Source organism: Amia ocellicauda, chromosome 15 (genome assembly GCF_036373705.1).
Source record: "Amia ocellicauda isolate fAmiCal2 chromosome 15, fAmiCal2.hap1, whole genome shotgun sequence".
Lineage (NCBI taxonomy): Eukaryota > Metazoa > Chordata > Actinopteri > Amiiformes > Amiidae > Amia > Amia ocellicauda.
The window spans coordinates 19,194,167-19,221,281 of NC_089864.1; the positions used below are offsets into that span (position 1 = coordinate 19,194,167).

General features: G+C 34.5%; 1 protein-coding gene across 1 annotated transcript in view; it reads right to left on the reverse strand.

The window, feature by feature from the left end:
* Positions 1–692: 692 nt before the first annotated feature.
* kitlga (kit ligand a) overlaps positions 693–27,115 on the reverse strand; it is a 32,025-nt gene continuing 5,602 nt past the window's right edge. The window contains exons 2-10 of the mRNA XM_066723621.1: positions 14,053–14,163; positions 13,567–13,629; positions 13,190–13,339; positions 12,763–12,928; positions 11,272–11,349; positions 10,408–10,529; positions 10,089–10,210; positions 6,437–6,492; positions 693–5,931 (exon numbers count right to left, since the gene is read on the reverse strand). Coding sequence (XP_066579718.1) covers positions 6,462–6,492; positions 10,089–10,210; positions 10,408–10,529; positions 11,272–11,349; positions 12,763–12,928; positions 13,190–13,339; positions 13,567–13,629; positions 14,053–14,163 — 843 coding nt within the window. The 3' untranslated portion in view covers positions 693–5,931; positions 6,437–6,461. The remainder of the gene's footprint in view (positions 5,932–6,436; positions 6,493–10,088; positions 10,211–10,407; positions 10,530–11,271; positions 11,350–12,762; positions 12,929–13,189; positions 13,340–13,566; positions 13,630–14,052; positions 14,164–27,115) is intronic.

Here is a 27,115-nt window from a genome sequence, read left to right on the forward strand (position 1 = left end):
TCAATTGATATAATTTGTCAATCTGACATTGGTATTATCAGGTCACGCAAACATGTTCTGTTTGTAGTATGTTTGAAGGTGTGGCTTATGTATCTGTGCAACAGTATGAAAGGACCATAGTACATCAAAGGTCTCTTGTAGATCACAATAGGATGGAACGTTTCTTTAGTCATAAAGAAAATAAGCAGATCAATTACATACATTATAGAATTAGTTATACAAAAAAGGACCCCTCAATGTGTGTGCCCGTCAGTCAGCAGAGTAAACACTGTTAGATCATTATCTGAAACAGAATGTTTAATCATTCCTGCTTTATATTGTATTGCTCTAGCAATAAAACACAATCCACAACACATTCTACATTTACCTGAGCATGTTATATGGACTAGCATATACAAATTGTGTGGTATGAAAAGGCTGTGTATAAATAACTTTATTAAGTTTGTCAAAACTGTAACCCATACTTTGTAGAGTTCTCTGGTCACAACGTCCATCACTACATGAAACCATTGAGGTTTGGATTCATTGCATGTGTTCTATAGTAACCTGTTAATAATGAGTCCAAACATTTGCCAGTGGATTTTAAATATAAGTATTGGAAAAAGCACCAATATAAATGTTTGGAGGCTAAGGTTGCCTTTTTGCACCCTACATTCTTAGACACTCTTAACAAAAAATGCAAACAAAGACAATTGTATATAAATGTTTTCCTTTATGATGTACATATGTATATTTTATATATTAATACAAAAATACAGAAAGAGCTGTTACCCAGAATTCTACTGGGCTACAATGTACTTTACTTTTTTTGGCACCCAAACTAACTTCCTAATTGGAAGCCTGTTGTTTTAGCTCCTTTCCGTTTACTACAAGTTGTAATCATTAAAATGTCTCCTTTTCACTGCATAAACCACATTGTTTTTGACAGTTATAGACATTGAAAGTTGCTGTTTATAAATAACATTGATTTTATTTCAATTTACCAGGAGAAAATGCTAAAAACACCAGGGGGATGCCACCATAGCCACACACAACATTCATACAATATGTAAAACATCCTAACTTCTGAAGATTGATAAAAAAAATTGCTTTTGATTGTTTGTTTGTTTTTGAAGCAGTAGCCCTTTCCGGCTACAGCTGGCTGGGTGCTGAAATAAAGTACTGCACACAGACAAAGCCCTCTCCCCTACACCATACCAACTGAGGTGCAATTCAGAAATATTAAAACTATATTCCTTTTTCACACAGGTATTTCTCCTACCATTTTCTTTTGAATTATACTACAGAAAAAGAATGATAAAATCTGTTATGCATGAAAAAAAAATGCAGAAGCTCAAAAAAAAAAAAAATTACCACACCAAACTAACATCATCCTTAATGTTACATTCACTCAAACCTATAGTTCCACCACTATGGTTTTTAAAACAAAATTCATTTGAATGATAAATACATTACATTACAAACCACATTTTTGGTCACAACATATTTTTAACCCTAATACCCTTGGCATCACAGTTGTAATACCTACAGAATGGCAAAATTATATATTTACCATTAAGCAGGTACGTGCTCTTTGTTATTGTTGTATCCTCTTAGCTTTAAACACATTTATGTACATATACTACACTACTTAAAAACCTGGTATCCTTTCTTGGCTAAGTCAAGATTATTTCACAGCGGATAAGAAACTTAAAAAGCAAATCATGTAAATGTCAAATGTTTTTTTTTTTTCCCATTGCCAGGAATAAATGCCAAGTGAAAGTGGAGGAAATGAAGAATACTGAAGATCTGAGCTGAGCTTATTCTAATGATTGCATAAAACTAACACAGTAACATCAAACATGCAAACTGTAGGACTAACACTTCCTATCAGAAGCTTTGAGGAGAATGCCACATAAAGACTAGGCTCGAAATAAAATCAGTGTGTTGTAAAGACAGAAATCAAAACAGAAAAAAACATGCATAGGATAATGGTGATATGAGGTGCAGGGATAAATGATTAAATGTACACTTGCCTTTTGGAACATAAAGTAAAAATAGTTTTGCCTGGAAGCTGTGGTAATTTGACGCTAAACAATCTAATGTTCTTTAATGTATTAATTGTGCAACAGAATATCAGCAAACAAGCAATCTAAATGAGGGAGTAAATCAGCCATACATTTGAAGCTTCTCAATGCATTGTAAATGATGGTCAGTTTGTTACTTCAGCTGCCAAACAGCCTACTGCTAAACAGTCACATAATATATATTCATAAAACATCTCTGCAGCAATATAAGGTGTTTAGGAATGTTTAGGCAAATTTGGAGAGATTTTGATTTTCAGAGATAAATTCTAGATATTTTCTGCAATTTGTAAGCATTTTGTGTTATAGTAGAAAGACACGATTTATTAATTGGACATTATATGCAATTTTACAATTTAAAAAAAGTCTAATCTTTTCATATTGGTTATCATTTCTAGTAAGCCACATTTAATTGTTTTATTTTATTTATTTTTTACATAAGAACATATGAGCTTTTGTGAATGAATGAAATCCACTTCATTTTTGAGGACCTTAAATAAGCTACCTACAACAGTTGTAGGTTTTTATTTTAAAGTGAAAAAACAATATTAAAAACATGAAACAAAACACAGTTTTCAAGATTCAGATATGAAGTACCACTCTACAATGCATGACCCAATCATTAATCACCCAGTCTCCTTTTCTGCCAATTCCCACTTCACTGAATAGTCGTTAAATATATGTATGGCTGTATATGTCCATGAAGTTATATATTCCTTCGGAGTGCCTTTAAAATAAGTTAATTAACTGCAAGCACAGAAGGCAATTATCAAATTCAGCTGTCTGACTGCATATTAGTAAAGGAAAAACTTGCAAATCACAAAAGCAAGTATTAAATGATGTGCTAAATGTTTTCATTATATGATTATTTTTATATTATGATTCTTTCAACACTAAAGCATAAATCAATGTGAGTCGGTATATTCAGAAAGAAGACTAGTCTACAATTTAGCGGTTGTTAAATAGGGACACCATTATAATGTTCATACAAAATATGTGTCGAAAAAACTAAGTTCTGCTCCTGGGGCGCTATAAGAATGAAAAGCCTAGCTAGAATGATTGGATATGTGGTGTGTATTTGTGAGACATTCTGTGTGCATGTGTGTGTATTATTTCTTTGTTTAATTTTAATAAATACAGATTAAACATCAACTGGTAAAAGCTCATACACACACAAAAAAACACAATAACAAAAACACCAAAACAAAGAAGATAAAATAGTAGCAGCAAGCCTGTGTTCAGCGGACAGAGAGATCTGAAATTTGTCCGAGTCAAAGAAGGCACGGACACACCCAGTGTTTACATGACAGGTGGACAACTTTTCAGAAAGCAAGTACACAGGGTTAGCATTTCATAGAGACACACAGCAGATCAAACTGACATGACTTTATGGTTGAAGGGTGGCGTGTGAAAGCATATTAAACTGGGTGAACTGAACAAAAAATACAAATGATGTAAAAACAGGGTATTGGTCAAATTTAGGATATCTGACATCTGTCCAATTAATCAATCTATAGTCCAAATAGATCAAATAACCAAGACATGCCACAGATGATGATCCCTTTAGTCTGATAGATGTGTTGACCTTAAAACCACATACATGTGTCACAAAAGCTAGTAATATATATATATATATATATATATATATATATATATATATATATATATAATTTTTTTATTTTTACCTGGTTCAGATATTTTTTGCTATTCCAAATTCCTACACTTTTTAGACACATATGTATGGTTATCCCCTTGATTAGACTTGAATATATATATATTTACAGTTGAGTCCCAATTATCCGACCTTCGGTTATCCAACATCCTGCTTTATCTGACATAACCATATGACGTGCTATTCACAGTGTTGTGCGTCCCACTCTCACTGCTGCTTTGTCTGTCAGTGCGTCACATACTGCTGTGGAAGTAGCTTTGTTTGTTCGTCTGCGCTAGTGATTTGTTTGTATTGTACATATAGCACCCTGATTGTGTTTTATTTTTCCAATTGCATTTTTTCCTTTCATACAATTTTATCGTTTGAGGAACATGGCAAGTGAAAATGGAAAGAAAGTCTTAAAGAGTCTTTGTAGTGGGGCGAGTTAGAGTTGGTGAGGAAAAGAAGGGTTAGAAATGTGATGTATTTTGCAATACTGTATATTAAATGTTGCATTTAATCAATTTCAAATCCATTGTTTGGTTTACTTGATTGAAATATATTTCTTCAAATAATAGTTCTGTATTCTATTGTTAGTTGTGCTGTAGAATAATTATTAATAAACCTGATTTCATACTTATACTGCACTTCCATTTCACTTGCAATTTCTGCATAATCCAACATTTTCAGTTATCCAACCACTTATCATACCGTTTCAGTCTGATAATCGGGACTCTACTGTATATATAATTTCACATATATATGTAAAGTGGCATCCTAGTCATAAATGTTTTTTTTTTTGTCTTTTACTTTGTACCTAGAGAAATGTATGCCTTGAAAAATACTGCTGCTGATAATCAGAAATGTTTTTACTTGATGCGTAATAAAATGCAATATGCACTCAATATGTGCTTGAATGAAGGAAGATATGCATTTTACTGACTTCTAAATCAAATGATAAGTAATTCAACACTTCTAGAAAACAAACAGGCGGATAATGGAATTACATTGAACTTTATGCACCCAGCAACTGGAGGTGAACCTGACAGGAAAGCTCAAAACCAGCTGAGACAATCATACATGTAACAAATGTGAAAGTCAAACAAATACAAAACACAACAGGAAACCAGCCATAAAAGAGGAAAGATTACAACTAAGAGAAAGCTCTGCATAACATACTATTTTATTGCTTTAAGGCTCCGAAAGCAGCATGACTTGTCTATTTGCTTCACATTTCTTAAGAAAATCTCAGTTGAGATTGCAGGAACTACAAAATACATGACCTCAATGTGTTTTTTTACTTAAATAATATAGAATGGGCCATTAGGGGTATTGGTTTCTGTAATCTTTTTCAAATAAAAACAGTACCACTTTTTTATTTCTAAATCTGTGGTGATATTGCAGTCACAATATCAAACTCTCTAATTAAAAGGGTCAAATTAAGTTTTACATTGGTTATTCCCTAATTCAGACAATTTGCATTTGTTGCTGTGATACACTTGAGGTTGGATGGCTTAGTAAGAAGACCAAAAATGGGTGGAGGTAGTGGTCATTTATCATGATATATTTATCAATGTAAAGCAAAGAGTGTCATATTGTTGGGGTAGAAATGAGTCCCAATGCCATGTAAACCCTTGGAAGTGCAAATTATACTGATATGAAATTTGCCCTTTGGCAGTTTCTTGTTGGTTTCAATCATTAATCACAAGCTCCAGAAATCTCTGCCAAGTGTTCGACCAACAAAAATACAAATATTGTCACTGGTACAACTTGTTTAAAGTCTTAATAATTATAATCTTAAATCCTTTTGAAGTGCTCCATTCAGTGTTGATATTGATCCAATCCTGTCTTCACCTGCTTGTCAGGCAGTATGTTTAAGGCATAGCAGATGTTTGAATGGTTACAGCTGGTATCGTTGCTCTAGATGTGATGTAACCCTGGCAAGGTCGGGTATGTAAATCCATTCTCCTGTCATTTGTTGTATGAATGGTTATATTTTTTTTGCTCTTAACTCTCCTTAAAGATAAGACTGCTTGTTGCTCCAGTAGAGTTCGTACTGAACAGTCACTTCACATAAAGCTGCAACATAGGGGTCCATGTCAAACTTGCAGAGATGTTTTACAGAAGAAGCCAAGGTTTGTCCTTCACTTTAGGCAGAAGAGTAATAAATGTTCTCCAGTGAGCAGCTTTAGAAGGGAAGCTACCTCAAACTGTCAACTAAAAAGTGAAAATAAAGTAGCTCATTAGTAGGTTGTGGTTGTTTTTTATTACATTAACATCAACATTCAGATTACGATAGAACATGTTGCCTCTATCTAAAAGGGTAGGCCTACACTACATAAAGCTGCATTTCAAAGACATTTCGTTTTTACATTATTCTTCTTTCCAAGGTTTGCTCCTGTACAAATATACTTTTTAACCGTTGATGAAAATCTATTTAATAGACTACATTTTATATCTAGATTTAACTATATACATTTTATATTAGTCAATTGAAACAGTAAACTACAAATAACATTTTACATAAATATTGGAACACATCTGCAATGCTTTGGGAATAATTCCTTGGCTAGTCAATTCTGAAAAATGTATTTGTTGTTACTTGATTAACTAAGTCAAGCACTGCTCTCAGTAAATTCAACTATATATCAATGAATATGTGCTTCTATTGATATTTTAAACCATAGTTTGGGATGTCTGATAACTTGGAAAGCACACTTACCACCGTTTGACAAAGGGGTGAAGAACTACACCTCCTGATCATCATTCAGTCTTTTTCTGTAGAAATTATACATGTGTTGAAATATGACCATGAGATTAAATCTGATTGATTATGTTGATTAAAACAATTATGGTAAATTTGACCCACTAGAAGATAGGAGGTCGCATTATTTGCGGTCAACATAAAAACCAACAACAGATAGCCAGATTACATACAATAATCAGTCGTTATACCTTCATTTACCCGCTAAACCCAATTTACATAACACCTAATAGTTATGGGGCCATTAACAGTACTGATTCACATTAAAATATTTTGTAAAATAAAATATAAAATCTGCACCCTTTTCACATTAATCTATGATCAAAATCTCACGCATGTTAGATCCTCACTACCCATAATTCTTCAATAAAGTATTTCTCATCGATTACCCGTTGAGCACACACTTTTGGGAAGTTTTCCAAACAAGACAAACTCTGAAATGTATCTTCCTATTCTCATGTATTTAAAATTGTCAAGTAATTCTTATCCTACTTTCATTCAAAAATGTGTTAAAAAATAAAGCATTCTTACGATGCAGGATTTAAGTTTCATGTAGGCCTAGTATCGTTTGCTACAAGATAATCTGGTGTGGCTGAAAACAATGTTCTTTTCTGGTGGAAAGAAAAGGACATTCTTACAAGAACAAAACTTGCACACTGTGGTGGTAAAGCAGGATTCCCTGAACTTGAAAGTGATCTAAATGACTGGATTTTAGCACAACAACAAGATGGAATTATAATCACCAGGAATGTCATCAGAGCATGCAACTTTATCATTTTATTTTGAAGGATACTATTTCACATTTTATTAGAGGTCGCCAAGACCTGCACCCACAGTAATCGGTATTATAATATTTAACTGTACTAGGAAAAAAAAAATTGCATGGCTGACACACAAGACTAAAGCTTTTACTTGTTTTTTTATTTTTCATTTCTTCTAAATCTATAAATCCTAAACATGTATCATTATTAAAGATAATGTGTGTAAAGATTTTACTTATGAGAGAATCAGTAGGATGTTGATATCAATTACTGCAATTGTATACACTGTATACATAAAAATCAACACATTTGTCGAGGTTTAAACTATTACCAAAAATACAAAAATGTGAAATTAAGGATTTTGGGCTGGAATTTGAATGGTTAATGCTAAAATAAGGTAGTATAAGCAAAAATGTCTGGGGTCGCATTATATACGGACATATATGTTTTTGGGGGTATTCTTTGTCTAAATTGTGGTCGCATTATACACAAAGAAATATGGTATGACTTTATTTAGCTTGTAACATACCTACTGATAAAGAAACTGTATTCTGCTCTACCAATTCCTTGCTGTTCAAGATTATAAATTTTACTGACAACTTTATATGAGCCATAGTCAATACAGAGAGGGAAAAAAGTATTTGATCCCCTGCTGATTTTGTACGTTTGCCCACTGACAAAGAAATGATCAGTCTATAATTTTAATGGTAGGTGTATTTTAACAGTGAGAGACAGCATACCAACAAAAAAATCCAGAAAAACGCATTTCAAAAAAGTTATAAATTGATTTGCATGTTAATGAGGGAAATAAGTATTTGATCCCCTATCAATCAGCAAGATTTCTGGCTCCCAGGTGTCTTTTATACAGGTAACGAGCTGAGATTAGGAGCACTCTCTTAAAGGGAGTGCTCCTAATCTCAGCTCGTTACCTGTATAAAAGACACCTGTCCACAGAAGCAATCAATCAATCAGATTCCAAACTCTCCACCATGGCCAAGACCAAAGAGCTGTCCAAGGATGTCAGGGACAAGATTGTAGACCTACACAAGGCTGGAATGGGCTACAAGACCATCGCCAAGCAGCTTGGTGAGAAGGTGACAACAGTTGGTGCGATTATTCGCAAATGGAAGAAACACAAAATAACTGTCAGTCTCCCTCGGTCTGGGGCTCCATGCAAGATCTGGAAACTCGTGGAGTTTCAATGATCATGACCGGTGAGGAATCAGCCCAGAACTACACGGGAGGATCTTGTTAATGATCAAGGCAGCTGGGACCATAGTCACCATGAAATCCTGCAGCGCCCGCAAGGTCCCCCTGCTCAAGAAAGCACATGTACAGGCCCGTCTGAAGTTTGCCAATGAACATCTGAATGATTCAGAGGAGAACTGGGTGAAAGTGTTGTGGTCAGATGAGACCAAAATCGAGCTCTTTGGCATCAACTCAACTCGCCGTGTTTGGAGGAGGAGGAATGACCCCAAGAACACCATCCCCACCGTCAAACAGGGAGGTGGAATCATTATGCTTTGGGGGTGTTTTTCTGCTAAAGGGACAGGACAACAGCACCGCATCAAAGGGACAATGGACGGGGCTATGTACCATCAAATCTTGGTTGAGAACCTCCTTCCCTCAGCCAGGGCATTGAAAATGGGTCGTGGATGGGTATTCCAGCATGACAATGACCCAAAACACACAGCCAAGGCAACAAAGGAGTGGCTCAAGAAGAAGCACATTAAGGTCCTGGAGTGGCCTAGCCAGTCTCCAGACCTTAATCCCATAGAAAATCTGTGGAGGGAGCTGAAGGTTCGAGTTGCCAAACGTCAGCCTCGAAACCTTAATGACTTGGATTGGATCTGCAAAGAGGAGTGGGACAAAATCCCTCCTGAGATGTGTGCAAACCTGGTGGCCAACTACAAGAAACGTCTGACCTCTGTGATTGCCAACAAGGGTTTTGCCACCAAGTACTAAGTCGAAGGGGTCAAATACTTATTTCACTCATTAACATGCAAATCAATTTATAACTTTTTTGAAATGCATTTTTCTGGATTTTTTTGTTGTTATTCTGTCTCTCACTGTTAAAATACACCTACAATTAAAATTATAGACTGATCATTTCTTTGTCAGTGGGCAAATGTACAAAATCAGCAGGGGATCAAATACTTTTTTCCTCCACTGTATGTCTTTATCTTCATTAATCTTTTGAGATATGGACTTAGTCTAGACATTTACAAGAAAGAGCTTGGCAGAGAATACTCATGTTCTAATAAGTCTCATTGTTGTCACTTTACTGACAAGATTACCTTTTGCTTCTGTAAATATATTATTCAGTGATTTACTATTATAAAACAGACTGGTGAATGATTCTGAAGGGGTTAATCACTTAGACATTCAAACATATTAGTCATGGGTCAAAAAAAACAAGAATCTGATAGTCCCTAATTTAAGTACCAAATTAAAATCATTTGACGTCATATTCAGTTTAGGGCACTTGATTTGATCAACTTTAATTACATTTTTTAAGTGATGGGTAATTCAGAAAGAAAATCCTTTTGCACTAAGAATTTCTACTCAAACTATAGCTTATATGTGTTTTTGGATAGAGAAGTAACTTTCAGTTGAAAAATAAGCACAGAGATCATTTTTCCCCCAATGCCAGATGTTCATGTTTTCTTACATTGAGGGTTTGACTTTGACTACACTGAGAAATCGATGTATGAACTCAGGAAATAAGGCGAGTCACTGATTTGCCAGTGATTTCTCTGTCTTAGTTCAAAGGTATTATGTCTGTTTGATTATTAGTTTCCTTAAAACTTTACCAATCATATTGAAATATATAATAGTGAATATATTACATCTCTTCCGGTGTGCTTTCATTCGAGGGGCCTTCTGTATTCACTTCAGGTGCTGTGAATAATGTTCCACTTTCTGTATTTTCTGCATTTTCTGGCAGACGCATTCTTTTTCTTCTTCTTACCTGTAAAAAAAAAAAAAATCCATGGCTATTTAAAATTACCTTCAATGTCATTTTTTCACTATATTATTAATGTTATGCTAGATTTGTTAAATGTGTATGTTCTTTGTAATGTACGATAACGTTAAATTAATTACGTACTGTTCCACAATTACATTTGATTTAAACAATATACTGCTACAATATGACAGTAGACTTACCCTCCACAAGACAAAAAAGACGACAGCACACAATGGAATTATTAGTAGCAAGTACACGTAATTGATGTTGTTTTCTTTGTCTCCTGTTGTGAGAGATTTATTGTTTGAGGCACAACCTGCATCTTTTTTGAAAGAAAAAGAAAACACAAAATATGGTAAAAGTCAAGTTTTAATTTGTAAACAAGAATGTACATACATACTAAATGTTTAGTCCTGGGTTTTGATTCCAACTGTTTAAAGACAGATATCAATGTGGTTGGAAATACCCCCAAACTAACAAAACAAACTGAAAAAGTAATGTGTTTGGGAGAATCAAAAAAGTGGTTTGCAACTCCAGAAACACCCACCGATGTGAGTTAAATTTTCTGCAGAACAGAGGTAATACAATCGAGCACCCTGCCTAAATCTCTACACTGTTCTCCATGGTGTTACTGTTCTTACTAAAATACCTTGGAAGTTTAGAAAGAAAATAAACATCAATTAGACTATATCCTAGAATAAATCAAAACTGTTGACCCACCCTGTAATTACAAATTAGGTTTTAGTACTTTATTTATAAGTAGACATTTCTCTGACAAAAAAAAGGGATATAACAGCATGTATATATTTAGTTTTGAAATGACAATGTTGTTGTAGCAATGCATCTGCCCTGAAGGTGTTGATAAATATCCAATTGGATCAGTTCAGAATGTATTTTTGCTGAATGAGTATATAACATTCAAAAGACATAGATTTCTGGTAACAAATCCTAGATCCACGAAAAGCAAACACAGAATACACCTTGAATGTACACAGCGTGAATGTTCAGTGACGCAAAAGAAAATCACTTTGCCCGGTTCTGCCCCCCCGAAACCATGTACTTACTGTGAGTGCAGTCAGTAGCAGATTTACTCGCTGTTGTTCTCATTGTTACAGTCACTTTTGTAGAGCTGGTAAGGGATCCTGCACACAAGGGTGGGGTATTAGTGTACAGTGATGAAAACAGTTTATTGTGAGACAGTAAATGCTCGTCATGAGCTCCTTTTCTTTCCCGCTTACAAAAGATAGATCTGAAGTCTATTAAAAGTGCTTGTACTGTGGAAGATCTGAAGGGTGCTGTATAATCTGCACATTAACAAAGAGGGCTTAGTGCTTTCTTGTTTGCAAGAGTCTACAGAGGACATTTGGATTCAGTTTTGTTATTCTGAAGAAACGCCAGTAGGATTAAATATATGAACACTGGCAAATACTTTATCTTTGAGAAATATAAGTTAAGGACTAAAACATAAATGTCAATTATTTTGGAGATACAAAGAAGCTTAAATTACCTATATAGAGTTTAAATGTACAGCACATTAAAGGAATAAATATACAAAAGGAAACATTCAGGAAACAACTTTATACTTTTGAGGATTTTGTGTGTAGAAAATACCACGTTAGCAGTATGTGTTACTTCTCAGACTTTTTTTATGTCTGAATTAATTTCAATCATAATTAGTTCCATGGTAGCAGGAAAACAGGTCTTCAACATATCCATAGGGTCATATTGTCCCATTCACAAGAGATCTGTATTTTGAAATATTAATATTAGATGCCCTATAACCTTGTAAAGTCCTATGTTTAACACGTCTGTACATTTCCTTTACATTGTTCACATTGTTCCTGAATTTAAATTGTGGAAACCTCAATAAATAATAATATATAATTGTAAATGTTTGGGAACCCCACTGTTTGCTATTAGAGGTCTTCAACAATTTGAAAAATCAGGATTATTTGGTGAATTCAAATTCAATATATAGTCTTTTAAATCAACCTGTCAGTCACTTCAACTGTTGTCATGTCGGCCATGTCCTGTTAGAAGCGCAGTTGTTGCAGTAAATGTTGCTTTGATAGCTCTATTTATTGCATTATGGTAATTAGTTAATGATTTATTATTATTATTTATTTATTGGTAGGCGCCTACACAGTCTACAGTCTACACAAGCATTACAAAAGTGCAGAAATACAATTCAATACAAAATGAAATGTAGGCATTAATACAAAGTACAATTTAAGTGTAAAAGCACAGTTAATATAAAATACAAAGCATACATCCTAGTTCAAAAAGGTAACAAGTGCAGACATGATGCAGTAAAGTCCTAGGTATGTGCTAAGGGTGGGGGTGGGGCAAAAGAGAAATCACAGTAAAACTAACAATGTAAGTAAGTGTTAAGCATAGTGATTATAAAATGCAATATAACAAAAGTATAGTCTGAACAGGTGTGTCTTGAGTATTCGCCAACAATGCATGTGCTATGGATAAATAATGTAATGTTCATTTAAATGAATATATGACTAACTAACTTTTTAAAGAAAGCTTAATGACAATAACATTACCTGTTGTGACCATTTCTGTTGTGGTTGTAGGGCAAGGAGGGGGATTGCAATCTGGATCATCTCCAGGCTTATAAGTATCTATGATTTCTTTTATGTAGTCAAAGTACAAGTGTGTCTTCCATATTTCTTCCTTGTAATGGCAGGAAAAGCGTTGCATTGTGTAATCCTTATTACAAAAAACAGGAGATAAAAAAATATTAGATTATCAAAGGTATCAAGCTGCAGTTTTTTTCAAGAGGTCCCAACAATATCAATGCACACCACACATTACGTTTGGTAAAATGCAGAAACATGACAGAACAGAAATCATATAGCAACATAAGCACCTGGGAGTGAGTGCCATTTGTTACTCAAAACAAGTATCTATCCAAAATAAAAAGGTGTGCAATCAAACTGGAAAAATAAAGGAACAAACAAAAAAACATACCAGTTCTTTATCCATACGCATATTCTCCATCATAAGAATAAGACGTGTAATGTTATCTTTGTTGGAAGAGATGTTGCCAAACTTTGCAGTAAGGTTAATTAAACTCTGCTCCACATTATATAAATTAACCAGCACCCAGCACATGCCATTCTGCAACAGAGGAAATATAAACCGGAAACTCAGAAAACACGTTTTGCCATCTAACTAAATTCCTTCTTTGACATGCATTTCAATCAGTAATAATCATATTTATAAAAATAAATAATATTAACATAACATAATAGATACAAACATTTAACTATATATACATGCATTTTTGCTAATTAACAATTTTGCATTTTATTGTCAAATTTGTATATAACTTATACATGACTTACCACTTCGTTAGATTTCTGGATATACTGTATATGAATCGTGTAATCTTTTGGTATATTCTGTTTCTGTAAAAAAAATAACAATATTATGTAAAACAAAGAATCCTCTGTCAAATAAAAAGCCACCATTATGTATTTGAATTGGAAACTGTCATATTGACATATGGGTCAAAGGTTTGGTCCATAGTACAGCATTTTAATTGTGCTGAAAGATAACAATCACCTTAACCTCTGAAATATGAAATAACATAACTGTAATTATTCACCGTCCCAAAAATTACCTTTCTGACACATTTATGTGTATTTATTTGTATGTGCTTGTACCTGTACGTTTTTTTATTGTATCTTCTGTTTTATTTTTATCTTTTGTCAACACATATGTCTCACATTGTACAAATAAAGAATAATTACCCTTAACATATCTACATTTAACAGATTGCCATTTCAATTTGAATCCAAGCCTTTTAAGAGTATCCTACAAGATCTTACCAGTAAAGGAATTACTTTAACATCATCAGTTATAGGGCTTCCCAATCCACATGAACGCTCCACAAAAGTGATGCAAAACAATAAACAGCAGATACAAGTGGTTATCCAAATCTGTGGAAACACATGCATGTAATAATTAGAAATAACAAATGTGTTTTGAAGAAGAACTTAAGATAGAAGATCATTAAAGTTAGAAAAAAGACAAGGTATGATGCATACATATATAGTGCAATAACATTATGGAAAATACACTTTTATGTGCTGTATTTAAAAATATTTTAATAGTAATAGCTAAATTATTATGAATAAAAACTTTTTTGGCAGATATGAAGCAACATACAAGTATTTCCCTAATATGTTTTTGAAAAAAGATAAGGTTTCTTAAAAAACAAAGATTTGCATGTGCAAAACTGTGCATGGTCATGGCACTTAGGTCTGGCAATGCATAGCAAAAGTGCTGTGGTTTATTTTTCATCATTTTTAAATATGTGGTTTCTAAATAACCACCAAGTTAGATTAATGCCTTTCTCACTTCTCCGTTTCTGTTTCTGATTGATTCTGAAAGTACTTCTGCATCATTATAGATTAATTAAACAGTAGCAAATCAGCTATGTTTTTTTGTATTCTTTTGAAACAATTTGACCTGCAGCAGGATTGCTCAATTTTGACTCACTGAAACCCATAAAGACTGACAGCGGTTTGTGTTTGCAACTACAAAACGTTTGGCCCAGTAGAAAATTCACAAATTTGGTTTGCCAGCGGCTTTTTGCTGCTGCTAAATGGAAACCTGCCATTATATACTGGGCTTTGTGATTGGCTGATTAATCAAATCTATATTTAATCTGCACCTAAGTGTCTTCTTTTATACATGTGCATTAGTAAATGATGCTTTCAATCACACCATATGTGCATATAAAATTAATTGACAGATTATAATTATAGAATGTTTTCCTACAGTTGGATAACTAGCTAGGAGTGTGAGCAATCTTGAGGTAAGAGATATTATAGTAAAAATTACAAGATCAAGTAATTGGCAAGTCTGAAGAGTTCAGCTGTGAATCTGGTTTATTTGGCAATTTCATTGAGCCACTATAACAGGGGCCTGTGGTAGATCAACTGCCAAAGCCTGGTTTAGACATGTAATTAGAAGATTAGCAAGGTAATCACTATATACAGCTTTTATCCCTGTGAGCTCTTCCCTTTAGACCTAAATCGAGGACAAGAGTTCAAGCCAAGTAAGCTGTCGGTAAATAAAGAAACACAAAATAAAGAAACAGAAAACGTAACTAAGGAAAGAGCAGAAGAAAATAAACTAAGCTCTCTGGCCATAGGAAAAAAAAAGGTTTCTTAGACAGGTACAGAATTCAATAGTACTGTTTGGAAAATATAGTCAATTGAATTTGCTAAGTTGCATTTCTTTTCACTCCAGTTATGACTGAACATAATATAATACTAGTTTCTTTCCTCTGATATCTAGCATAACTGTCTCCTTTGACTGCTTTGACGTGCCCATGGGGGTAGACATCCTTTCTTTTCCCAGGACCTAATCTCAGCCTATTCAGTGTACAGTTTTTTCCGACAAATTGTAAGCATTTATTCACAAAGTTACCCTGAATAAGCTAACCTAGCTTATTCAAGTCTGTGTATCTAGTCATCTTTGTTAAATATGAAAAAAACAAAAACAAACAGCATTTGTGACATATGGGTGCCTTAGTTTTAATATGAAATGTTCGCAAAGTAAGAAATGTTTTGTCACATTATATTTTGCAATTGAATGCTGAGTAATCTTTTCCTTGCTAACATGATACTCTTTAAAAGTGTTTTGCTGTGTTGTTTTGACATTCACCTGGCACCAAAAGATGGCAGAAGCTTTGTCCCTATGAATGGCCCTTTCTCATATTTTACTGTTCTAATAATGTTGTGCTCATTCACACACAGTAATTCAAGGAGGCAGACAGACAAAATACTATTATATCTCCTTTAAATAAATAATTATTGACTAGAATGTGATCTTTACATGCACAGACATCATTTATACATACTGAAAACATAGCTTTCTTGACATTTTTCTATTTTTCGTGACAGAAAAATCTGCAAAATAATATCTATGATTTGTTTTACTGCATGCGGAATGTTTTTTTATAAGATTCAACAAACAGCTTTCTAATTGACTGTCTTGGCTGATGGTTGGTATATAACGCAGCGTCTTGGTGGAACCTCCGTCATTCAAAAACTTATTGTAACTGTACAGAGATGTTCGTGGTCAGGCACGTTTGTTTTCTAGAACGTATACTATAAATTAGGAACCCTTTATCCAACACCATGCAGGAAGTGTGCTTCTGATTCACTCAATTAAATTCCTATGGAATGTGCCAAGTCTATTTCTAGTTTAGGGATTCCAAATGATGGGAAATTTTATATGATCTATCACAGATGTGGATGACCAACCATCAAGAAAACAACAATATGGCTGCACTATGGTATCATGTATGTAATGTTAGAATGTAGCAGATATGCCATCACTTCATTTTGCTGCTGTCATATGATCTGGGGTCAGACCAAATTAAAACCTCTGCTGCATCTGTGACCAGGAAAATAATCACTGCTTTTTGTATTTCACTTTACTTATGAGCAGTACTAACAGTTTTCATTGACTTGGTGGACACATGGATCACAGCAACGTGGGAAAGCACATGAAAAATTGTTGATTGACCTTAGCCACTGAATCTGAACTGCAACACTTAGTGCAACATACATAAATATGGGTTTGCAATATGCTGTTTTCTGCTAGTGTTAAACAGTAAATGTTATTTCTTTTTAAAATGCTGCAACACTGCAACACTTTCTTGTTTTTCCAGACATTGTTACTCATCTTTCCATCTTGATTAGGTTCCCTGACAAATCGGTTGTGATGTTACCATAACCATACAGGACATTGCTTTAGATTGTTCATACAGTAATTATGCATGTCATATTTGCAGTGAGCTTAGAAAGTGTCATTTGCACAGCTTCTGTCTTTTATTATTTGTTTATTAGACAAATTGCACCTTGTTTATACATATGATCAATATCATATCTCAGTGGAAGTGCATGTTGTTAATCTGGAGCCTTTTATTGTAAAGTGTTACCAATTACTGTATATCCTTAGGCACATCAGAACTCTAAACCTGTCTTGAGGAAAAATTAAAGTTTCCAGATTGAATTGAGTTAAACCTTGAACTGTCATTCCATCAATGTGTTTGGCATGAATGAGCAAATGTTTTCCACAAATTCTATGCTAAAACCTGTATTTTGCCCTTGTGTGGCTAATTTCAAAAATGAATCCATGATTTTCAATTTATTACTGTGAAAACCAACTGCTTTCTTGAGGAATAAAAAAATAAAAAAGTGAACAGACAAATAGTCTCATTCACCAAAGGAAATATATGAGTAAGATGCATCTTATGCAAACACAAAGCATATCTATGATGAAGCGACATTCTTTAATTTAATTTAATTCTTTATAATTCATGTGCATTAATTATAAGCTGATGGGTGCATTTTGAACTAAACTACAAGGGACATTTTACTAATAAATTTACCGTCCACAGCAAAGGGCAGCATAACGTAATGCAAAGCGTAATGTTTTAGCATAAACCTATCACAGCGACAACACAACAACACTGTGAAGCATGGTGGTATAGTATCATGTTATGAGGATGTTTCTCACCAGCAGGGAATGGGGCACTTGGCAGGATAGAAGGGAAAATGAAATGGAGAAAAGTACAGAAAGATCCCTGAGGAAAACCTGCTGCCCTCTGCAAGAAAGCTGAAACTGGGACAGAAGTTTACCTTTCAGAATGACAATGACCAGAAACACACAGCCAATACTACACTGGGGTGGCTAGGGAACGTAAAGGAGTAAATATCCTTGTATGGCCCATGTGTGCATTTTTAATATATATATTTTCCCAATAAAAATGTTTTTCTCCTTAACAGTGTAGAGTATGGAAAAAAACTTCATTTAACTGCATGAAAGTCTGAGGCACTTCAAAATGTGAAAAACATTCAAGGGTGTTAGACGTTCGATAGGCACTGTGTGTAGTAGAACTATTTTTCGTCATTCCAGATTTTTTATGTACTGTCCCTTTGATATACATATGGCTTGTTATCATAGGAGCAAACGTTTGTTCACATGAACCCACATAACACTTAAATGTATTATATAATCTTATATACTTTTTATAGGTTATACTGAGGTCTGGTCACAATCTTTATGTTCTAGTGTAATACTATACAGTGGTGATGTTATAGTCTATTCCGCTTTAGGGAAAGTTGTAACACTCTTATGCATCTTCATCTGATTAAGAGGAGGTCATTTGTGTGCCAGGACATAAGGGGATTCTTCCCTACGAAAACACACCAAATAACACATTCATGATGCAGAAACATGCTTTCTAAACTGCATGATCAGGGCCACTGTACTAAACCATATATTGGGGGTTCCCTAAATTGTAAAAGTTTATTATTGGGTACCTATGCTAAATCATTGTTTCACAGAGCACTCAAATACCAACTCTGCTGCAACAACAAGTTGATTTTTGTTGCCTTTTACCAAACGTGAAAATAAATCTCACAGTTACTAAATTACTTTTATAACTTACATTCAGGCATCATGGAATCTTTAACCCAACATAAAACACATCAAGACAATAAAAAGCAACAGTTCTGTACAGTACATTGGTTTAAATAGGATTCCCAGAAATATAATCATCTTTCATGGATTGCCATAAATATACTATTTTAATGATTCGGCAATCATAGATGTACCATAGCCTGGATTAAATCACATCCTCGACCTACCCACATGTTGCAAATTCCAAATGTTTTCCTGGACTCCTGCTTTCTTTCTGCCACAGGTTTCTTGTTTCTAGCCCCTGGAAAGCTGCCATTGGGGCTGGGTTGGAATGTGACGGGAGGATTGAGGCTTTGCTTTAATCTGGACACATATTTTTGCCAAATATACAGCAGCTATGATTGATTACTATACACAGGAGAGAGGATATAAAAAAGTTTTTTGACAATATAAAGTTTTATTTCTAGTTGCAAACAACTGCTGACAATCCTAAATGACTTCAATTAGAAGATAATTACCCTAAAATCATCGGCATGAAGAGAGAGATGGATAGGGTGTTTCTCTTTAATCAAAAATACCAAAATATAATAAACAAACAGCAAAAAAGACAGATAACACATTTTCCGTAAAAATCTTTGAATTCTAACAAGAAACCAACCTCAGCAGCCAACACTTCCAGCAAAAAAAAAAAAAAATGTAAAGTAAAAGTAAAACATATGCATATGTCTGTGCTATGTATATAGAGATAGTAGTAGTATTTGTGATAAAGTAGTATTTTGTGTGGGGTCTCACTTGGAAAACTGTCTGTTGTACCCATACTGGACTATTATATGAACTTGGTTATTCTATATACAACTATAAACAACTATCGTTATTATGCATTCAATGTATTATGTGAGGTAGAAAGACAGGTACATTTTGTTTTCAATATTTTCATTAGAATGAAATATGCATAGAGGAAAATAATATAATCAACTTCTCTTATCTCTGACAACATCTTTTACAGATTTCTGGTTCTAACCTATGTTTGAAGAAAAATACTTTTTTTTATTATATTATGTCCCTTTATCACAAAGATTTCAGAATTAATTAGTTATGTCTTTCAGGTTTTTTTGGATTCCTTTACATTTATTGGCACAGTAGTGTGCTTTTATTGGCCACCCAATTTTGTTGGTACAGATACCTTTTCAGGCGAAAAACAGAACCTATAATTATTAGTTTTAATTATATGTTTTACCTCTCTTGCTCGAGTCATTCAAAAATATCACATTAACTATCAAATGCTACTGACCTGTATCTAATATTAAATACACAATCATTTTTGCAAACTTTTTTTTAATTGCCTAATTTCTGCTCATAATTAGGCTTTTTTATATAGCTAAAATGCATGTTATATTAAAATAAAAAACATGAATAAACTCTTAAATTATCAATAAAACAATACATAAATAATGGCATTAACAAGTTTATGAATACATTTAAATAGAAAAACTAAATCAGGTAGAAGAAACTAGAAATGCGTCCCACACGTAATTTTCAGCACTGTGGGCTACAACATCTAAGCTTACTATATAAAATTGAGAAAAGCCTAAGTCTTAAGCCTAGCCCTAAGTGTACACCCACATTTAATTTTTACTGCCATAATATACCTAATGGTGTCCATTTAGACTCCTACATAGAAGCAGCAGAAACAACATTTGGATATTGTTTATTACTACTACTACTACTACTACTGATAACAATAATAATGTACTTTTGTAATTAAAAATAATATGGATTTAATGTATTTATTGATGGTAATTTTCAAATTTACCCCCTTAGTGCAACATACATAAATATGAGTTTGCAATATGCTGTTTTCTGCTTGTGTTAAACAGTAAATGTTATTTCTTTTTAAAAGGCTGTTTTTTGTATACTGTTCTTGTACGTCTGTTTGCCAGACACCACTTAAAAAAACAGGACAGAGAAAATTTCCACAAATTAAAACATTTCATTCTTAAATCCAGACATGACATTTTAATAACTGCACGAAAGCTTGCAATTGTGTTCAATAATACATATAAAAACAACAGTGTAAGCCGGGTTTATCAACAATATAGCAAAACAATGCACTGTAGGCAGCAGGAAATAACAAACTGGAAGCTCTATGTTTATTTCTAAACCGCAAAAATAAGTCTAATTAATTTTTTTTAAATCTATATTTTTCCGCAATTAAAATATAACATTAAAATTAAGTATTCCTAACCAAAATATACACAAACACAATATATTGAGTTAATCAACATGATTTTTATTCAAATATTAAGCATTCTAATCAAGGTTGGAGCCCATAGAGCACCATTAGCAAAATTTAAACAGGCTATATCACCTTAATATAACAAAAACAACAAACAGCATTCACTAAAGCCCTTTGGTGGGGGAAGCACCATGTTTTATGTACAAACAGAAATGGAAGTGAAAATGGCATTTAAATGTTATCCTTACTTTAGTCTTCACTGTCATCAGCATTTTGTTTGCCACTGAAATAGAGCTGCAGCCTTCATTCAGTCACATTTCAGTCTGTTAGACATCAGCATTTAGAACAGAAAAGGACCCCTAGTTTATTAATTTATTAAAGTATATTTTGGCTCTGATCACAGTGAGGATGTCTCACACAATGCAGACATTTCACTGTGTTAACATTCAAAATGCATTATCAGCGAAGTTCAAAGGTTCAAAGAAAAAACAATAAAAGTAAGAAAACTAAAATTCCAGCAAAACTAAAAATCAGGGGATTTTCTGCAAAAAAAAAAAAAAAAAAATTCTAGGAACCTTGATGATAAGAAGTCAGGTCATTTGAGATAAGACATGGCATTTTTTATAAATCTAATTACAAGCTCTCTCAGCATTTGTGCTACTGAATCTATTGCACACACCATTAAGAATCTTAACGCAGAAACATTTATTTGAAGAATATCAGTACCAGATTTAAACACACAAGATCACACAGCTGCCCCAGTCCTGGAAATCTGAATTAAAATTCCTTCAGGACATTTCTATTCCTGATGAGAAAATCACCCCATAAAGTCTGTATTTTTGTTAGTGTATACAGGAAATGTATTGCAATGATGTGTATTTTAACACTGCTTACAATTCAGACACATATTATGTCAATAAATCAGTCTCTGAACTAAACGATTGTTCATGTAATTTTTACTGCCATTTTCTATCAAAAATGTCATGCATTGTGTACAAAATGACAGATTTATGTACTGATTAGGATTTTAAAAGTTGTTTTACCAAATACCAAATAATTATTGTAGATGTGTATTAATGAGATATTAGAGAATTGTTGTATAAAACAAAAATACGTGACTTTAATGTTTTTTGCCCACGTGTATTCAACGACTATAAACATTTTATAAAAAGCTACATTGAAATAGCTAGTGAAACTCTTTTACATATACCAGTACTTGAAATCAATCCTATCCAGCATCTACATCTGTTGGACGTCTGTCTTTGATAAGGTGCACGTCCTGGCAACATACACATTCCAGTGTAGCTGGCATTATAGAACTGTTCCAACATGTACATCAAAAGTTGTTTGTTGGTTTCAGACAGACAAGTCTTAATGATCTACGATGACTGTTTCTTGCTCTACTTCAAAGTTGTTGGAAAGTGGTAGGCCATTAATTTTATTATTCATTCTATTATAGGCTCAAATGCATTTATATCCCTGTCTGTGACCCTCTACTCAAAAAAACATACCCGCAACCCTTTGCTTCTCCTCAGAATTACCGCCCTGTCTCCCTTCTCCCTTTCCTCTCAAAGACCCTCCAGTGGGCTGTTCAGCTCCCTGCATTTCCATCCCATCATTCACTCTTTGACCCTCTGCAATCCGGCTTCAAAGAAAGTGCTCTCCTAGTGGTCACAGACTCCCTCTCCACTGTCCTGATCCTCCTTAATCTCAGCAGCCTTCAACACCATCCCCCAGTCCATCCTCCTCTCCTCTCTTGCTGACCTTGGAATCTCTGGAGTTGCTCTCACCTGGTTCATCTGCACCACAACCTCTCCTCATAGGTGTGCCCCAAGGCTCCATCCTGGGCCCCCTTCGGTTCTCTCTCTACACACTCTCACTGAGGCCCTCAGCACATACCATGGATTCTCCTACCATTTCTATGCAGATGATGCCCAGATCTTCTTGTCTTTTCCCTCTTCTGATCCCCACGTGCCCTCTCATATCTCTTCCTGTCTGTCTGCTATTTCCTATGCACTCGCATCAGCTCAAGATCAACCTCTCTAAATCTGATCTTTTTTTCCTCCTCCTCCTTACTTTCTGCTGATCTTTCCATCTCAATTCCCTTGGAATCTACGACACTCTCTCCCTCTTCCTCCCTGACATGCACCTGCAGATTCTTCCTGAGCAACATACGCCAAATCCGTCCCTTCCTCACCAACTACTCAACTCGTCCAGTCACTGGTCCTCTCCCACCTGGACTACTGCAACTCCCTCCTGGCCGGCCTGCCTGCAACTACTACCCGCCGCTCAAGCTCATCCAGAACTCTGCGGTTTGTCTGGTGTCTCTCTGTCATGATTTACATACACTACTCCACTGCTCCGCACCCTCCACTGGCTCCTGATTTCGGTTCACATTCAATGTTAGACTTTGATGTTCACCTAGCATTCCACCTTCTTCATCTACCACTCCTTCCACACCTCTCCAGTCCTCTTGCACCAGAATACTGACTTTGCCTCTCCTTGCTCACCTTTTTTTCCACGCTTGCCCCTAGCTGGCAAAACGACTTTCCCCCTGCTGTCAGGACTCCATATCCCAGTATTGCGTGACTATATCCCTAGACCCCACCTATTTAACAAGCCCCGCATCATGGACATCCCCCCAGGGTGGTGACTTCTTAATCTTAAAAGATAAATAAATAAACAAAATCAAACTTAGAAGGTCAGGAAATAAAACATAATAATATGAATACTAGGATATCAGAATTTTAAATATTAAACATTTAAAAGCCAATAGAAAGGAAACAGGAGGATGTGAATGTAAAACACCCATATTAATCAATTCCAGAACAAACAAAACTGTGGTTTTAATTTCATGAGGAAATGTATAATGCTATTTGGATGACCTGATGCTATGAATTTGATGCTATATAACAACATAGAGAGGTGACCAAAGGGCCGGAATGAAGCCTAAACCTCCTTGAACAGTTGGACATCAAACTCAATAATAAGGTTCCTGAAAAGCAGCATCCATTCCCAAGAGAGTATTGAATTTGTGTCAGCAAACTCGTGTTCGGTCCCCCACCCCCACAAAACAAAAATGCAAGCTTTTCCTTTTACTGCATTTAAACACAAAGACTAATTTAATTTAATAACCTATATAACTGGCAGTATGGACACATTTTTGTAATTATTAGTTTTTCCTTTGGTATTTTAGTTGGTGTGGCTTAAATTAAACAATTCTATACACTATGAGGTTTGACAACTTTTTTTTTTTAACTTTTTATCTTTATTTAAAATGTAGTCATGAATACATTGTTATTAATTTGAAATAATTTTATTTTTCTACAAGGTAAGCTACCATAAAGAGAATTTGTGAAAGGTCATCAGGGTGACTTTTTTTGTATAGTTACCATAAAACATTACGTGATTTTACAATGCACCATGTCCTTCCGTGTGCCCCTGCATGAACCTCTTAGCATGCCAGACCAGCAAGCTCTGGGCCAAAGATCATTGTAGCTGTTACTCATTTTTCAGATGAGGTTAAAAAACCTCAAGAGAGGAGGAGGAGAAAAAATTCATACAGCATGCATGTAATGGTTTCAGACAACTCTAAATACCATATATATCAGTCATTGAATGTGGTCATCATTGGTTTACATTTACTAATTGCAGATGATGAGACTTGCTAACAATGAAGTAATCTAAGTCTAAAATACATGCTCATCTGAATATTTTTGAAGTATTTATTTTAAATTGATTTAATTAGCTAAGAATTACTTAATTGACTGAACAATTGCTTTGTATAATATTTATCCATCCCACAAACATGTCTATCGGGGTATTTCTACAGTTCAAATCAGGAACATTTGTTCAAGAGGGGAATTCCCAAATTCTCCCGAGTCCTGTTTTCCAGAAAAAGTGATGTGCAGCAGAGGAAAAACCACAGACCATTAATTTCTCAGAACAAACATAAAGTATTAGCATTACTGCATTCATTAATCATTCATTCACTGGTTAAGTACCTTTACTTTGATGTGGATAACTTACATGAAAAATGTATGACAACATTTACTTCAACAATGCTACACAAAATGGTAATAAAAGGGTGCTTCCCCAAATCATTAACACTTACATGCTTAATTTTTCAACAACAAGAATGTTCGAATATCATCTAAAGTATTGGCACTACAACAAGAATCTTCCATATGTAATCCAAACTTCATAGAAATAATTGTAAAACATGCATGAACATTGTTAAAAAAATAAGAGCAGTAATGTTAGCAATATACAATTTCAAAGTAGTAACCACTTTAAGAGATTCTGTGCTGTTTTCCCATGATCCCTATTCCCTTCTATGCTGACCTTCTTCTGTCCCACCCTGGCTGTCAGAAGGTGTCTGATACAGCATCCCTGCCTTTCCCCTTTTTCAGCCTTTAATCCTCAAAGGGATTGTAAAGGAGCAGTTTCTGAATAATATACTTTCAAACCAGAGAGTGGTGTGTTCTTTTGACTGAGAAACACAGAGTTTGAAACTGTTGCAGTATTCTGAAATCTGTAGTGAACAAATGTTTTTAATTCAAAGAGAAAATACCCATGACTTGTGCCACCCAGCTGGCACAGTGAGATTCATGGGGAACCCTTATATTACATCAACATGAGAGTTAGAGCATAGTTCTCTGATAAGATTACATTTGAGTGAACTGTGAAAAACACATCTTCTGTAGAACTGGCAGGAATATTGTATATTTTTATAACATCATAAAACAGTTCACTTGGAAGGTTCAGGAAAACCTAAAACAAATACAGATCCACTGGGTGTTGCAGTGCTCTTTAAGTAGACAAAAAATGCAGTAAAATCTAGTATTGTTTTTAACGGAATGCTAGCTGTGACCGCATATTATAATACACAGTACGTCAAGCAAGCTTTACAATTCCCGAAACGATAACATACATAACATGCATAATCTTTTTAAAGTTTTGGAAAAACAGACAAAAGGAAAAGCTTTTGGTTCTTGAATTTATAATCATGATATGATCCTGTACATGATCCTGTCAAGTCAATGCCTAGAGGGCAAAGAGTGTCATGAAGCTAAAGTAAGAGGGGCTCTGACTAAGACCCTGGTTAGGGTCTTTAGTATTTTTAGCAAGATTATTTAAATTGACAGTAGTGCAATTCAAATATATAGCAGAGCATAAATAAACATCATTGTAATCCAAAGCTGTAAGCATAATTGAATAAAAGGCAAAACATGGCACAAGAAGTGAAGTTCCCCTTCTGGAATTATGTATGCATGGTTATTAATGTAATAATATTTGAATTGTAGATCCAACTTGTAGATGGGCGATTGCTGAAATGGGTGTTGAATTTATTATACTATTTATAATAAAAATCAAAAGGCGGGTTTATCTTTCTGCTGTACTATTACATATACACATGCTATATATCAGATGCAGACACGTATAAAATGTGCTCAGATAAGAAAAAAATACTCTGGCGATGAGGATGACGTCATTCTGACTGTTGGTAACCTCCGTCTGAGGCCCAAAATATTAACCAACCTTTGCCCTTCTTAAGGGCTTCCAAGTAATTTAACTTACAGTATCTTACCTACTCCGTTGGTGCTCCAGGGCTCAAGAATTCAGTGGGATAGTTCTGTGTGGGCCCCACAGGCTACCATAGGTTTATTTATACAGTAATCTGAGATTACAATTACTTAATAAATGAAACTGAACACTACATATAACACCAAGCCATGACCTGACAGAAGTGGAACTGCAGAGTAAAGTTCAGGGTTTAGTTATTATAATTGTTTACATAGAGTTAACTGACTTGTTGAAAATGGGTTTGTTGGAGAATTAACGAGTCAGAGCCGTCCACCATTTGGTATTAGCAACACAATTCCCACATGGAATGCAGTCACAGTGCATATGGTTTAATTTACAGAGGCTGTTCATGATGAAGACATTTGTCAATGATTTGATAATTAGGTAAAGGTTTATAGTCTTCAGAAAAAAATGTTAACACCAAATTAGTTTTATGGCAATGTTCAGGCAATAAATAAAGAAAACAATCCTTGGTCATTCTGGCTAGACTAAAATGTTGACAGCTTATGTGTTACAAGGTATGACATGTTATTACTAGTAATTTGCTACAAATTATAAGATGCAAATATAGTGGTTTAAAGATGGAATAACAGTGGTAGCTGAATATGGAAGCTTTCTAGTGCCAA